We start from the raw sequence: 15,331 nt of genomic DNA on the forward strand, positions 1-15,331 counted from the left end.
CCTGCCATGAGCTGTGCTGCTGGCAGTGCCCCGTGGAGCTGTAGGGCAGCTGAGCTGTGGGGCAGGGAGAGGAGCAGGAGGCTGCATGTGCAGCTGAGCCATTGCTGGAAAGCACAGGGCTCTGGGCTCCTGCTGTCCCAGGGCAGCCCAGGGGCCAGGGTGTTCCCTGGGAGCTGTGTGCAAGGGGGTCAGGGTGTGCCCCTGGGCTGCCTCAAGGGGCTGCTGGTAAGGGCATGTTTGCCTGTGCAGTTCTTTAGAAGTTTCCAGGAAACATGTGCCTTGAAATATGGGGCTTCAGATACTTTGGGTTTGAATTGCAGCCTCAGTTACATTTTGCGTGTCCATTTTTCAGACCTTACTGACTGCAGTGTTCTCAAGCAGGTTACCCTCGGGTCAGTAGTTTCCCTGCCAACTTCCCAGGTGCCCTTGATTTCCAATACCCTGCCTTCCATTCAGAATTGCACTCCTTCCTCAAAGCCCATATCTAACTCTCCTTTTTTATTATGCTGACCATTCTGCAGTGGCAAAAAATCTGAATTTATTACACTGGATGTATTCTACTTTGCTGCCACTTGATTTTAAGCTCTAAATGTTTAGTACTCTGAATTTTAACAGCTGTGTTGGAGAATATTTCAGAATGAGGTACATTGTTCTACTTGCATTAAGATAATCAGCCTTTAGTCAGGCTGGCCCAAAAGTGGCCCAAGCTCATATAGTTTAGAATGAAAATCCTTGGGTAAAAAAGGAATGATCTTGTATCAAGAAAACAATTTACATTTGGGTAACACTCCTGCAATCCTAAGCTTTTCTTTCAATGTCTTCTAAAATATTGCAACAAAGGGAAGAAAATGTTGATCTAAATAGAAGCCAGAAAGAAGATGTTAACTAAAATCAACATAAGGGCAGATAAGGATCTCTGTCAAGAGCAATCTCCATCTCTGCCCTTCTCTGTCAAACATGAGTCTCTTCAGTTCATGCAGCAGGTTTCAGTCTGCTGACCAGCACAGCAATGCCATGTCTGCTGCCAGTAGCCCATTCCCTGGGAGAGGGTCTAGACATATGTACCTTGCTGCTCTCATGCACAATCTCTGTGTCTTATGAGAGCTGTGCAGTCTGGAACCTGTCTTTCCTGTTGCCCAGCATGACGTTTTTGGGGCCTTGGTGTCTGCCAGAGATTGACACAAACCTTTGCTCCCAGTGCCAGGCCTCCCAGTGAGCCAGGCCAAGGAGACTGATCATCCCACCAGTCCTGGTCTTACGAGTGACAGAGACCTGAGGGACGGCTTTGAAAAGGTAAGGGATAAGGACAGGGATGAGCAGACTTCCTTTGCAGTGGCTGTTTAGTGCTTGGCCCAAAATGTGCCTGAAAATCATAGTCTTCCACTCTTGGGGGATGGGGATTCTCTTGGGAATTTATTTGACGGTTACGGAACAATTGCTTGCCTGTTTCCAGTAGTGCCAAAGTCACTGGTTTGCAGATGGTGCTAAGGTCATGCCTGAAGCATTCTTTATGTGCAAAAGCCATTTTAGAGAAGGTCTGAAGGGCAGAGCAAGCTACACACCGGTGAATGTGGGCAAAGGGCACCCTGAGAAGCAGAGAAGCAAAGACTCTAGTGTTGAATATAAGCAAAGCTGTAAAATATAATGGGAGAATTTCATTTTTCCTGGTTCCCTTTCTGGTTGTATCTCACAGCCCTCTCATTCTCAAGTTTTCTGCTCATTGATATTCAGTGTTTCTGCAACTTCTTTTCACATGACTCCTCCTTTTGGTCTCCTGGTCTCAGAGACCAAGGCATTCAGAGTCCTTCACAGCTTTATCCTTCAGAAGCCAGGAATTGAGAAACAGCTGCAATTCCTGGCCAGGAGTGTTAAGCAACAGCTAATTACCCCTCTTTGCTTCGAATTACATATGGTTTTTATTCTCCTGCCATGGCCTGTAGGAACTGAACTGCCTGCTCACTGGTCATGGGAGCTCTTCATTTGTCTTGGAGCATTCCTATGACTTTCATGCTCCAAGCAGGGCTTCCTGTCATAGGCTGCAGTTGGAGCAGTGTAAGGTTGTGGCACTGAAGTGTTCCACCTCACTGTGTGTAATTGCCAAGGTGAGGATGGGAGACATTCTCCTGAGACTATTGGAATGTATATGGAGCTGGATTAAAGTCTATGGACTCTGCGCTCCTGATGAGATTTTGTGCCACGTTTGTGTGTCTCTGCTTACAGTCTGTGATGTATTTCCATTGCAGCTAGATCCGTGCTGCTTTGTGCAAGTTGGCTGAACTTAGAGCCGAAGGACGTGGAGTTTTTTTAGAATGAGATGAAGAAAGGGAGAGAAGAGCAAACATCCTTGCAGCTGGCTCCACAGACAGTTGAGCCCAGGGATGCAGCTGAAGCAAGTAAGTGGTGGCTACACTTGTGGTCCTTTTTGACCCCTTGCTTGCCCTTTGCACAGTGCTGCAATCAGACTGGCGGCTGTTTTGCTTGTATGTGAGTAGAAGCTTGCATAGGATTGATTTCCATTCCCCAAAGAAAAATCCAGAGGCATGAAGTGTTGTGCCCATGGCCTCACTGCATCAGTAACAGAATGTCAGCTTCCCACCTTCACCTGTAAAGTCACTCACAGTAAAAAATTCTGTCTTGCAAAGTCCACTGGGGTTTCAGAGTCTCTCCTGGAGAGCAGCTTCCAGGGAAAGTGAGTTCAGAAGAATGCTTTTCAACCCAGGTGCAACCTGGAAGGAACCAAATTCAACTCCTTTTATTGAAAACACCAGAGATCCTTCTCCCACCACTCCTGCCAAGGAGCTGGGGCTGCAGAGCTGTGCTGAAGCCCCGAGGCAGTGCTGCTGCTGTAGCCCCAGGAGCAAGCAGCATTCCTGAGTGAATCCTGGCTGAGGGGCTCTGGCTGCAGTGCTGTGTGTGCTGCCCCGAGGGCATCACTCAGGGTTATCTGCACTTTCTGTTGGGAACTTCCCCAGCCAGCCTCTGAAACAGGAAAAAAAAAAGCAAAGCAATACTGGGTTTTCCTTGTTTCTTAGGGGAAGCATTACTGCAGTTTGATTGTAAACTAGAAGAGGGTAGATTTAAATTAGATATTAGGGACAATTTTTTATAATGAAGGGGATGCAATGCTGAAAGGGAGTGCCTATGGAAACTGTTGTTGATCCATCCTTGAAGGTGTTCAAGGCCAGTTTACATGGGGCTCTGAGGAACCTGATCTAGATGAAAATGTCCCTGCTTCCAGGAGTGGGACCAGATGATGGTTAAAGGGGCCTTCTGACCCGAACTCTTTTAGGATTCAGTGATTCTGTGATCCTTTTCCCATGTTAGTGTGCGGGTGTTCTACCTGAAGTTCTTTGGGATGACAAAGAGATGGGACCCAGCTCCAGCAAGTTTTCTGGTCCATTCCATCATCACCATATCCAGGACTCTCCACTTACAAGCTCTTCTTTGTTCCCTGCAGGCTTTACCCAATCACCTGTCAATGGCACAGCTTCCAGTGTGCAGAGAAAACAGCCTGGTAATGCCTTGAAGAAGAAGGTCTTGAGGAAGCAGGACAAGGTGCCCAGTATGCCCATGGTCCATGAGGAAGACAGAGTCCCATGCAACTCCTCAGGTAAGCCTGCTTCATGGCAGCTTTTTCCCACATGTGCACAAGGAGCACAAACTGCCTCCTGCCTCAGCCAGCACAGCTGGGATCTTTGGTCCATAGCCTGTCCTGAGAATGAACAGCAAATCTCCTTTGGAGTTACTCCAGTTTGGTAGTACTGCAGCAGTTGGTTCTTAGAGATCCACTGGGAAGTTGAGCTGAATAAAGTAGTGGTAAAGGCCTAAGCTCTGCCTTTTGCCCATCCTGACAGTCCAAACTACAGCGCTGGTGGCAGGAGGCAGCTGTAACAGCAGGGATGAGCTGTGGGGCAGTGTGCCAGGGTGTGCTCACTGTGCACCTACGAGCACCACCACCATCAGTTGTCCACTCACCATCGGGGCCCTCTGCCTGTGCTGCTGTCCAGCTCTGCAGCCAGCTTTTCTGCTATCCCAGCAAGGGTTGTCTCTCATGGCACTCAGTGGCTCGGTGCCATCGTGCTGCTACTCCCAGAAGTGCCCAATGGCTCCTGGCTGCTGCCATCCCACAGCCTGCAATGCCAAGAGGGAACAAGCAGTGCCTCCTGTGTCACTGCACCCAAATATAGTGGTCGTGTGTAGCAGATGACAGCCAGGAGGGGCTGCCTGGTGCTCCCAGGCTGTTTGCTGCCTGCAGGGAATGCACAGCAGATAGTCCCTAGTGGCTCTTGTCTCTCCTTTGTGGGTAGCCTGCCTGTGCTATGATCCCAAGTAGGGTGAGGTAAGAAGGAGGGAGCTAGGAATGATCCTTGGAATTCTCTTTTCTAGTGATGCTACTTCCACATTCACAATTAACCAGAACTAGCCTGACTGTGGCTCTCCATTCATTCATATGGAATCTAGATGTGTATGTCTACATAGTTCTGCAGTGACATCACTGATGTCAGTGACTGGGGTACCTCAGTGACATCCAGATCCGCTCCCGTCTGAATATTTTTGATGTTACAGTTTCCCCATAATTTGTGAGAACATGCAGGGTAGCACAAAACCCCTACTGAGTCTAGAGCACTTTGTCCTGATTCTCTGCCATATTTATACTCCATCATTTTAGACATCTCTGATGTTTTCATCTGTACATTAGAAAATGAGCTTTTGAGTGCAGGAAATGAAATTTTTGATTGACACCACTTTTGATGACAAATGGGTTTCATAAGAAATGCATTTATCATCTGATTTTTCTCATCCCTTGTAAAGTTTTTTCCTTACCAAAAAATCTCATTAGTGTATACCCGGTACAATCAATTTTCAAGACAGTGCATCTGCCAACAATTTGCATCTCTTTTGAATATTTTTATCCTCACTTTGCATTTGGATGGCATTTTTATCAGCTTTCTAGAGATGGAAATTATGTTTTTCCACAAGAGAAAGCTTCGGCTTCACACAATGTGCAAACACATCCGTTTGATGGCAAATAAATTTTACCTCAGCATCTTTCAAATACAGCCAGTGTGTACCTCGGAAAGAGTAAAGATTCCTGATGCTTGGAAGAAAAAGCATCCAATAGTAGGTGAAAATGTAACTGCGCTCAGCTGCCTGATGTTCAGAATGATTGAAGTCAATGTGAGCAGAGGCACTGTCAGGTGTGAAGGGCCAGGTCTGGCTGTTCCCTGGGAGTTGCTCCATGGGGATTCAGCCAGGCCCAGCAGGGCTGTGTTGTTCAGGCTTGGCTTGGCGCTGTTCTGAGGCAGCTGCAGGTCCTTCCTCAGGGAGTTGCAGAGTGCCTCAGTCCTCAGGGGGGAAATCAGAGCACTGGGACAAGAGAGGCCCCTGGGGGGTTCCCTCCTGGGGTAGCCATTCCTGCTGCCCACCCTGTCTGGCAGGGAGTGGGAGCTCTGTGGCCTCAGGAACCTGCCACTGGCTGTGCTGCCTGTGGCACTTGGGAGCTGGCAATTGCTGTGGGGGCCATTGTCAGGTTTAGCCTGGAGCTGAGCCCTACTGGGGGGCTGTGAGAAAGCAAGGAGCCCAAGGAGGCAGAGAGCAGGGCAGTGTGTGAGGCAGTGCCCGTTTGCAGCAATGGAAGCCTGGCTGGGAGCTGGGGCTGCAGGCCGCTCCATGGCGGGTGCCTTGCCTGGGGCTGCAGCGCTCAGGGCTCACCCTCTCCTCACAGTGACCTCGCAGACGGCCCCTGGTGCCGAGCGCCGAGAGGAGCTGCTCCATGGGCATGGGTACAAGGACACAGCCTCTGCTGAGCCACAGCAGTCCTTGCTCCAGGCACTCTCCTTGCTGGACAGCGATGACTGGTAAGAAAGGCCCCGGTCACTCTGTCTCTCTCTTTTAGCGTTAAGGGAGGTTAGAAGTGTATCTTGCAAGAGCCTCTGAGCCCTGACAGCCCAGAGGGCCAAAGGGCACTGGTGAAAGCACTCCAGACAGTGGGAGGATAAAGATTTGAGAGCAGCCTTTTCTTGGCCTTGCTCTGCAGCTGTGCTCCAGCTGCAGCAGGTCTGTGCTGTTTGCTCTCTTTGCCTGCTTCTTCATGGAGCTGCAAAGGGAATCTTGATAGAGGAGAGAAAGCTGTGGGAGGAGATGATTTGCTGGCTGAAGGCAGGAGCAGGATGGCAGCAGTTTTGAGTGTAGAGATTTGGGTGCCTTGGGGCTCAGTGGGACTGAGTAAGATTTCTCTCTGGTCCCACTGCTGACAGCAATGGCAGGTGACAGGGTCTCCCTGTGACCTCCTGCATGTGAGTCCCAGAAGCAGCTCCAGGGAGTTCCTCTTTCTGAGAAGAGGACTGAGTTGTGCTTTCAAGTCCCTCAGCCGATCATTGCTCCTGAAGGGCTCATGTCTGAAGAAAGGAGAAAAAGAGGAAAGCCTCCAGGAATCTTGCACTTTTGGAATTAAACTTTTTTCCTTCTCACTACTTCATATACACCTGAGATGTTTGGTCAATACTCACCATGTGTTCCACAATTAAACACAGACAGAAGGAGGTGCAGAGGTGATAACCCTACAAGTGTTAGGTGATATTGCTTGTCTTTTTGATGTCTGGGGTGGTATCCACTCAGTGGTGGATGCTTCATTCCCACAGGAGTAAGGACTCCATTGACACTGGGGTAAGCATGAAAAATCTGCCACAAGGCATCTCCTTGTGCAGTCACATTTGCTTTGCCCTTTCTCTTCTGCTTGCTCTTCCCCATTTCTGTTTGGTGCCCTGTGAGGTGCAGAGAGCTTCTGCAGGTGTGGGGGGTCTGGGTGACTCTCAGGGGTGCCCGTGGGATCGGTCTCCAGCCCTGTGCTGCAGCCCTGATGCCTCACACACCTTCCTGTAGCTCAGGGCCTGCACAGAGCAAGTGCTGAGAGACAGAGTTGTTTGCACCTTTTCAACAACATGTTGCTGTTGTGGGGTATTGGTTTAGGTAGGGGATTTTGGGAAAAGCCAGACTTTCAACTGTTCTTGCTCAGGTGTGGGATCTTCTGGGACATCCTGCAGCGTTTTTGCAGGAACGTGGAAAGTGGACTGGGCTGGGCGACAGACAGGCCTAGACTGTAGAGTGGAATCTCAGCTCCAGAGTGCCAGTGCAGACCCTCACTGCTGAACTGCCTGCTGGGGCTGGCAAAGAAGGAAAATGCCCCAGTAACAGCCCGATGGGATTGTGTCTTAGGGACAGGTACAGGGAGGTGACAAGAACCAGCAGCCAGTCTCACCACTTCTAGGAAGCAGTGACATAGGGACTTCATGTGCCAGACATTTTGGAAAGGCTGTCTTCTAAACAGCCACAAATGAAGGCTCTGAAACCCCTCGGTTTGCCTCTCGGATTTGTGTATGCTTTTTGACAGCCACAGCATCCTGTGGCAACGACTTCCACAATTTCATTAAGTACAGTAGTTTCATGAATACAAGCCACACGGATTATAAGCCGCACCCCTGGTGCCTCGACAATGTTGCTGTCTTTGTCAATAGATAAGCCGCACCCCGAATATTAGCCGCACTTTCGTTCGTCGCGAGAATCCGTGCACAGCTTTCACAAATTGGCCAATTAGTAACAGGATCGCGGCATAGCGGGCTTTACTGGCTCGGGGCGGGGCCAGGCAGGCTCGGCCCGCTCATGGTTGCCGACGGGGCCGGGTGGCCCAGCTCAGCGCCACGGCTCGGCGGGGCTGGCCGGGTGGTGCTGCCGCCGCCGCCGGGCTCGCTGGCCCCCCTCTCCCGTCAGCACCGCCCCGCTGCCGCGTTCGCTCGCCCGGCTGGCAGGGCTGCCGCCGCCGGGCTCGCCGCTCGCCCCGCGTTCGCTCGCCCCGCGGCGCGTTCGCCCCGCGCCGCTTTCGCTCGCGCCGCGCCTTGCTCGCCCCGCGCTGCTTTTGCTCGCGCCGCGCCTTGCTCGCCCCGCGTTCGCTCGCGCCGCGTTCGCTCGCCCTGCGTCGCGCTCGCCCCGCGCCGCTTTCGCTCGCACCGCGTTCGCTCGCGCCGCGCCTCGCTCGCCCCGCGCCGCTTTCGCTCGCGCCGCGTTCGCTCGCGCCGCGTTCGCTCGCGCCGCGCCTCGCTCGCGCCGCGCCTCGCTCGCCCCGCACCGGTTTCGCTCGCCCCGCGCCGCGTTCGCTCGCGCCGCTTTCGCCCGCGCCTCGCTCGCCCTGCCGGCAGGGCTGCCGCCGCCGCCGCCAGGCTCGCCGGCCGCCCCCTCCCGTCTGCACCGCCGCCGCGTTTCCTCGCCCTGACCGGCACTGCAGGCCCCCGCACCGCCGGGCTCCCCCACGCTGCTGGCCCCGATTCTGCTGGGCTTCCCCCGCTGCCAGGCAGCCCCACCCGCCGGCCTTCCTGCTTCTGCCATGCTCCCCTGCACTGCTAGCCCCAGTTCTCCCAGGCTCCCCCGCCCTGCTGGCCCGGGCTCTGCCGCCCCCCTGCCCCGCCCTGCTGGCTCAGGCTCTGCCGCCCGCCCCCCACACTGCTGGCCCCGCCTCTGCCAGGCTTTCCCACCTCTGCCGGGGCCGGCCGGGCTCCAGCTTGGCTTGGGGCTGCCGCGGGCTCTCACTTCCATGTTGGCAGCTTTTAGAATTTTGTTAATGTATTAGCCGCCCCGGAATACTGGCCGCACTTCCGGGTTTCCACCAAAATTTTGGTCAAATTGGTGCGGCTTGTATTCGTGAAATTACTGTACTCCTTGAAAAGCACCTCCCCCTATTTGACAGAGCTGCCAGCCTGGTCATTTCAGAGGGTGCTGCCTAGATCTTGGGTTGAGAGAAAAATCAATCTTTTTGATACTTGCTTTTCAGGGAGAAGAAGGAGAAGGGACTCTTCAGCATCAAACACCTGGCTGAGTCCCATTCAGAAGTCCTGCTCTCTAGACTTCGTGACATTTGCTTGGCAGTTACCAGTGAGGTGAGAACATTGTTTTGGATTTTCCCATGTACTTCATGCACGGTGTAGAGTAGGCATGTGCTTTTGTATCTCCACGTGTACTCAGAGACTGCCTTCATTTTTTCATTTTAGACCTTCTGTTTCTAATGTCTGTCAGCTCTCTATAGGATCTGTGTGTCCATTTAGCTGTATTTACTGGCAGGTCGGGTATCTGACACTCATCTTTGAGTGAGCTGCCATCAAAATGAAATGTGCAAATGCAGAAACAGATGCACTAATTATGTTATTTGCCAGAGTCCTAATCTCTGCCCAAGCTGTAATGCAACACTGCAAATTAGTCTGTAGACCTGAGCCTGTGTTTTCTGTTTCCTGGCTGAGTGCTTCAGCTGCTGGTGTTGCTTTTTTGAACAGGAGCCCATGACACTTTTTCCTTATGGCCTGTGCCTTTGTGGTTTGAAAGCTGCCCTTGCTTTTATTTGATTCTTTATTTTTGAAATAAAAGAGCCTAAAATCAAAGCAGTTGACATTAGAGAGGTGTTCAGTAAATCACTTTAGTGAAATTTATATTTTTCAGCCTTCAGTAAGCAGGTCTGAGGCCAGGAATTGGTGCCAGAGTAGGTGCCTTTCTGTGCTTGTGCTCTTCTGCTCTTACTGTGCTTTTATGTTCCTCTGGACACACTGGGACATGTTTTCATTTCCTGGGACTTTTGTCTAAGGCAACTGGTTTTCTTTCCAAGGTGATTCTTATGTTTCCCCTCATGACTTCCCCAGGTGACCAACCTGCGCACAAAGGTGTCCTACTCGGCCATTGTCACTCTGGGAGAGTTTTTTGTGACCTTGAAGAAGGACATGGACTCTGAGGTGGATGAGGTGGCTCGGGTCCTTCTCCAGGTGCTGTGTAACTGCCCAGAATTTGTTGAGAAAGCAGCCAGTCAAACCCTGGGGATGATGGTGGAGAATGTGACTCCTGCACGAGCAATGACTGCTCTCCTGGACAGTGGAGTCGGGTAGGTTCTCCTTCTCTTAGTGATATTCTTCACCTTCTAGGGTGCAGGTGGGGGAAGGGATGAGAGAAAGAATGGGAATGGTGGCAGGAAAGGGTCCTGTATCCTGCATGTTCTGTCAACTCAGTGACTGGATTCTCCAATCCACCTCATTGCTCTCCTCTTGTCCCCTAGTTCTGCCCTCCCTCAGCCTATGAGTTCTTAGAATCACAGAAGTGTCGACTATGGCGAGTTGGAAGGGGCTCATCAGGATCGTCGAGTCCAGCTCCTCGCCTTGCACAGGACACCCCAAGGGTCACAGCATGTGCCTGAGAGTGTTGTCCTAATGCTTCTTGAACTCTGTCAGGCTTGGTGCTGTCACCACTGCCCAGGGGAGCCTGTTGCAGTGCCCAACCCCCTTCTGGGTGAAAAGCCTTTTTCTGATATCCAGCTGAAACCTCCTCTGACTCAGCTTCCTGCTGCTTCCTGGAGTTCTCCCAGTCTGTCAGAGTTGCCTAGATGTGGTGAATGGTGAGGAAGTGAAAATGACTTCAAAGGTTAAGGATAGAGCCTTGTGCTTTTGTGGGAAGAGGGACAATTGCAGTTGCAGCTGTGAGCACTCTTTGATATTTTACTGCCCTAATCACAGAGCCCCTGGGAAAAACCATACATCCTCATTATGCCATTAACTTTAGAAATAAGGAGGGTGCTTGCTGGGCCATGGAGCACATTGGGGAGAATGTGCTGGATGTGGCACAGCCTGCACAGCAGGTGCAGCTCCTGCAAAAAGGAGTCTTGTGTGACTGTCCTGGCCTTTGACCTGTACTTCCTATTGAAACTGATGTTTCATGTTAGCCTTGAGATGATGAGTCACTTCACAGGCACCTTCAGAGGCCAAATGCTATGGAATAGCTGAGGCAAATGCTGTCTTAAGTGTTGGTGCTGGGCCTGATAATTGCCAAAAGACGCTCTCTAGAACAGGACAATCTGGCTAAAATGACTGCCAGCCTGTCCTCAGCTTTGGAATAGGGTAAAACATTCAGATGTTTCCCTTGCCTAGCCTTGCAGAAGAAACAGGCTGCATTGCTTTATATTCGGCAACTTCATGGCCCACAGCATGTTTTCCCTGCATTTGTTGTTTTCCAAAGGTCTGCGGATTTGGGAATAAATGGCTGGAAAAAGCCTCAATCCAGAGCTGCAGCTCTGTGTAGTGGGTGCCCTCTGATGAGTCAGCGTGAATTGTCTTTAATTTCTAAAGAATTCATACGTGATCTTGATTTACCAAAATATGAGTATTGGTCTAATACCGATACTCAACTGTGACGGACAAAAGACTCTCTAACCATTTAAAGTTAGAAAGGGTATGTTTATTCAGCGCTGGGCAGCGTGGGGTAGCCCCCTAATACGCACTGCAAAATTACAGGTGGTCACAGAGTCTATTTATTAACAAAAGGTTTAAATAAATACATATTCATAATACCAGCCCCTCCCATCCCCTGCTTCCTATGGTAATTAGCTTGAATGGCTATTAAGCATGCGTGGTTGGCTTCTTGAATTAAGTCTGGGGTAGTTTTTGTGGGGAGGGGTCCTAAAAGGAGGAAGTAAGGCGAGTCTTCCTCGCCCTGAACTTTCGACCCTTTTCTATTAATGACAATACAAATGATTTCTGGGGATATTCCAATTTTTCAAAGAATGGGTTTCTGGTTGCGATTGTTCGTGCTTCTTCAGGCCTGCTTACCAGTTTCGTCTTTTCCCATTGTAAGCACACCTGAACAAACATGAGATGACAGACGATCAATCAATTATTTAAGTTTAACTAAAATCTTAATTTTTCTAAGATTAGTGTTTCATTCCCCACTTCTCCTTTGAAATGAGTAAATTCTTTTACTCAATATGGGGATTCCTCTTCATCTATCCAAGGCGCATGGTGACAATCTCTTAAGACCAAGCCATATGCCTTCGATAGCGATGCCAAATTTGCCACTTGCTGTAGTATCTTCCAATTCTAAACAAGCATTGCAGTAGACACAAGTGAAGTTGTCTGGTTGGTTAGATGCCTTTCAAAGTGGCAAATGCTTTGTTTTGTGTTTTGGCAAATATTTTGTCATATTCTAAAGTTCTTTCACATATATATCTTAATTGTTTCTTCATAGAACAGGGCTCTAGGTTAATGGTTTGCTATTTTCCCTTAATTTTTCATGCCTTGAACATTCTATGTTCAAAAGGAAGCTCTTTTTCATTTCAGAGGCATTATCCCAAACAATTTTGTAAATTTTATTAGGGAATGCTTTTTTATCTTCTTTGTTAACTGTGGCAGCAAATAACTGCATCCACATTTGTGCTTGAGTACATTTAAGAGCCAGAGAAATGTTCACACTAGATATGCTTAGTGCTTTAATTATTCCTATTCTGGTAATATTTTGGTTAATTCTAATAATTGTTACTTAATGCTAACGAAAAAATATTGCAAAGGCTGCTATAATATAGCCAAATTACTTTCCATCACAACCAATTTGTTAATTAACACTTTTGAATCTATTGTATTTAAAACTCTCAATTTCATTCTTAATATCTCAGTGAAGTTTCTCTTTTTCTTAAAACTAGAAGGCCTACAGCTTTGAAGCCAAGCAGTCTAATCAGTACAATCCATAAAAAGAGTTTTGAGAAATGGGGCACATTCTGGCCAAATGGTAGAAGCACTTACTTGCATTCCTATTTCTGGCTCAATTTTTGTTCTTTTTCTTTTGAAATAATCAGAGTTTACATTGTTACAATTTTCTTTAACACTGGTGGAGTTGTTTGGCTTTGATTTGTCAAACTCAATTCAGTGATGTTAAAATCAAGATTAAACCTTTTGCTGCACACCCTTTAATTTTAAGTTTAAATTTAGGACACATGGTCAAGCATTTGTCACAGCATCTAGGACCAACTTGGATGAGTTCCATAGATGGATGGTGAGCTTCATGGAACTCATTTTCACAAATGCACATTTACATACCTTAAACATTTTTTCCTTCTCACATACTTGCATTTGTGACCCTTAACATTTTGCTAAAAGCCCTACGAGAGTAGGGATTGTATAGTAATGACCACAAGGGTCACAACTGTTCACATTATGTCCATGGTAACTTAAGTCCATTACTCGTTGTTCTTGGTGAATTTCAGCTTCAGGTCTTCGTCGTCTGGTGCAATCTTCTAAACTTCTTCAGAAGCTTTCTTCACTTAGGGGTGATGGATTCAAGCTTTCTGTTCTTTGATCTTGACTGCTGTGAAGGTGGTGAGGACTGGAATAGTCCTTCTCACTGTGGTTCCAAAGTTTTCTCTGCAAAAAACTTAACATATACTTAATTCCTAGGTTGTATATCATGTACTGGCTTATCTAATTATCTGCTTTGGGTTCTAGTCACATATTATCTAATTTCTTTAAGTTGTTTATTTAGTGCCACCATGTAAAATGTGACCTTCTATTGGAAGATATAGTGACTGGGACTCTAAAGCATGGTATTATTTCTTGTAACAGTGTTTTGGTCGCTTTTCACACCTTAGCTGTCCAGGTAGGGAAGGCTTCTGGCCATCTTGAAAAGGTATTTGTTAATACTAGTAGGTAGCATTACCCCCCTTTCCTGGGCAATTTCGTAAAATCAATTTGTCATTGCTGCTCAGATTCACAATCTTTTTTAATTTGTCCAACTTTAGGCTTTGGAAAGTTTTTAGGATTAGTTTGGAGGCAAAACCACACTGACGAGATACTTGTGCTACTGTGCCTTATAATTTTCTAGCTAGAATTCTATCTTTTAAATAATTGCATAGGGCATCTATATCTTAATGAGTTTTCTCATATTTTTTTTTTTTTTTAGCACTAATGACCACAACAAGTAGAAAGGTACTACAATTTTCCTTTTTTGTTACAGCTCACCTCTCTTGGTTATAAACTGCTTCCTCTTCTTTAATAAGTTTATCTTTTTGTTATATACTGACTTACCTTCAATAGAGATCTTTCTATCTGGAATTAGTGTTGCTTCGACCATTTCATTGGGTACCTCACCTTTGGCTGCGTCTTTTGCCTCTCTGTCCGCCAGCATATTTCCTTGTTCTAATTCTGAGCTCACTTTTTGGTGTCTTCTCTTGTGAGTTCAGCAGTCTTTTTCTTTCCTCAAAAAGTTTTGTGTGTATAGACCATTCTAAATGCATACCTCGAGTCTATATAAATGTTGATTTCTTTTCTTTTGCCAGCTCTAAGGCCCAGGTTAGGCAATTATTTCAGCTTTTTGTGCAGAGGTGTTTGTTGGCAATGGTCTGCATGTGGTAACCACATACCCAGCATGTCCTTTTTGCTGATGATCGGTGAACCAGGTCTCAGCGTCTTCAAGAGGGGTGTTCTTCAGATCCGGGCACTGGAGTAGGTGGCTTCAGTGGTCTCCAGGCAGTCGTGGATCACTGGTTCTCCCTCACTCCCGCTGAGGAAAAAAGCTGTGTTCACAATGTTAGTTACCACAGTTTCAATATCATTTTGTTCTACCAGTATGGCCTGGTACTTTAGAAATCTTTGTGGGGAAAGCCAATGTCCCCCTTTTGCTTTCAGGACTGCAGACACTGTGTGGGATACTAGCATGGTCATCTTCTGGCCTAGGGTGAACTTGCATGCTTCTTGCATGCTTCTACTGCTGCAACAGCTCTGAGGCACCCTGGCCACCCCTTGGCTGCTGTATCCAGCTGTTTGGAGAAGTTGGCAACTGCCCTCTGGTATGGCCCCAGATCTTGTGCTAGTACTCCCAGAGCAATCTCTTGTTTTTCGTGAGAAAAACAGAAAAAATGGCTTACTCACATCTGGAAGTCCCAGGGCTGGAGCTGACATAAGAGCCTTCTTTAGTTGGTCGAAGGCTTGTGTTGCTTCTGTTGTCCACTGAAGATCCCTGCTCCCTTCCGTGATTAAGGCACACAGGGTTTTAATGAAGAATCTACAGTTATAAATCCACAGTCTGCACCACCCCATCATGCCTAGAAAGGTTCTCAGTTCTTTTACTGTCTGGGGTTTTGGGGTTTGGCATATTGCTTGCTTGCAGGCTTGCCTCAAGGTCCTTTGTCCAGCACTCACTTCATAGCCCAGGTAAATAACTGTTTGTTTCACCATCCGGGCTTTCTTTTGGGATACTCGATACCCCTGCAGGCCCAAAAGTTTAGGCGGCTTACCGTCCAATCCACACAAACCTCCTGGGTCTGGGTGGCTATTAAGAGGTCATCCACGTACTGAAGCAGTTGTCTTTCTCCTGGTGGGAGTTCCCAAGACTTCAAATCCTTTGCCAGCTGTTCTCCAAATATGGTAGGGGAGTTCTTGAACTCCTGGGGTAGTACACACCATGTGAGCTGAGTTTTACATCTAATTTTAGGATTCTCCCATTCAAATGCAAAAATTTTCTGGCTGGCTTCATGGAGAGGGAGGCA

General features: G+C 48.3%; 1 protein-coding gene and 1 long non-coding RNA gene across 2 annotated transcripts; one reads left to right on the forward strand and one right to left on the reverse strand.

The window, feature by feature from the left end:
• Window positions 1-2,364: 2,364 nt before the first annotated feature.
• LOC117011281 (TOG array regulator of axonemal microtubules protein 2-like) lies at window positions 2,365-9,917 on the forward strand. The gene is made up of 4 exons (XM_033086649.1): window positions 2,365-2,393; window positions 3,458-3,610; window positions 8,822-8,927; window positions 9,678-9,917. The coding sequence occupies exons 2-4, from the start codon at window positions 3,597-3,599 to the stop codon at window positions 9,915-9,917; spliced, it is 360 nt and encodes a 119-aa protein (XP_032942540.1). The 5' UTR covers window positions 2,365-2,393; window positions 3,458-3,596.
• Window positions 9,918-14,037: 4,120 nt separating this feature from the next.
• LOC117011284 lies at window positions 14,038-14,817 on the reverse strand. The gene is made up of 2 exons (XR_004420925.1): window positions 14,715-14,817; window positions 14,038-14,346 (listed from the first exon to the last, which is right to left on the reverse strand). It is a non-coding gene; the product is annotated as an uncharacterized LOC117011284 (long non-coding RNA).
• Between the last annotated feature and the right edge of the window lie 514 nt (window positions 14,818-15,331).

Source organism: Catharus ustulatus, unplaced genomic scaffold, assembly GCF_009819885.2.
Source record: "Catharus ustulatus isolate bCatUst1 unplaced genomic scaffold, bCatUst1.pri.v2 scaffold_102_arrow_ctg1, whole genome shotgun sequence".
In the NCBI taxonomy this organism is placed as follows: domain Eukaryota; kingdom Metazoa; phylum Chordata; class Aves; order Passeriformes; family Turdidae; genus Catharus; species Catharus ustulatus.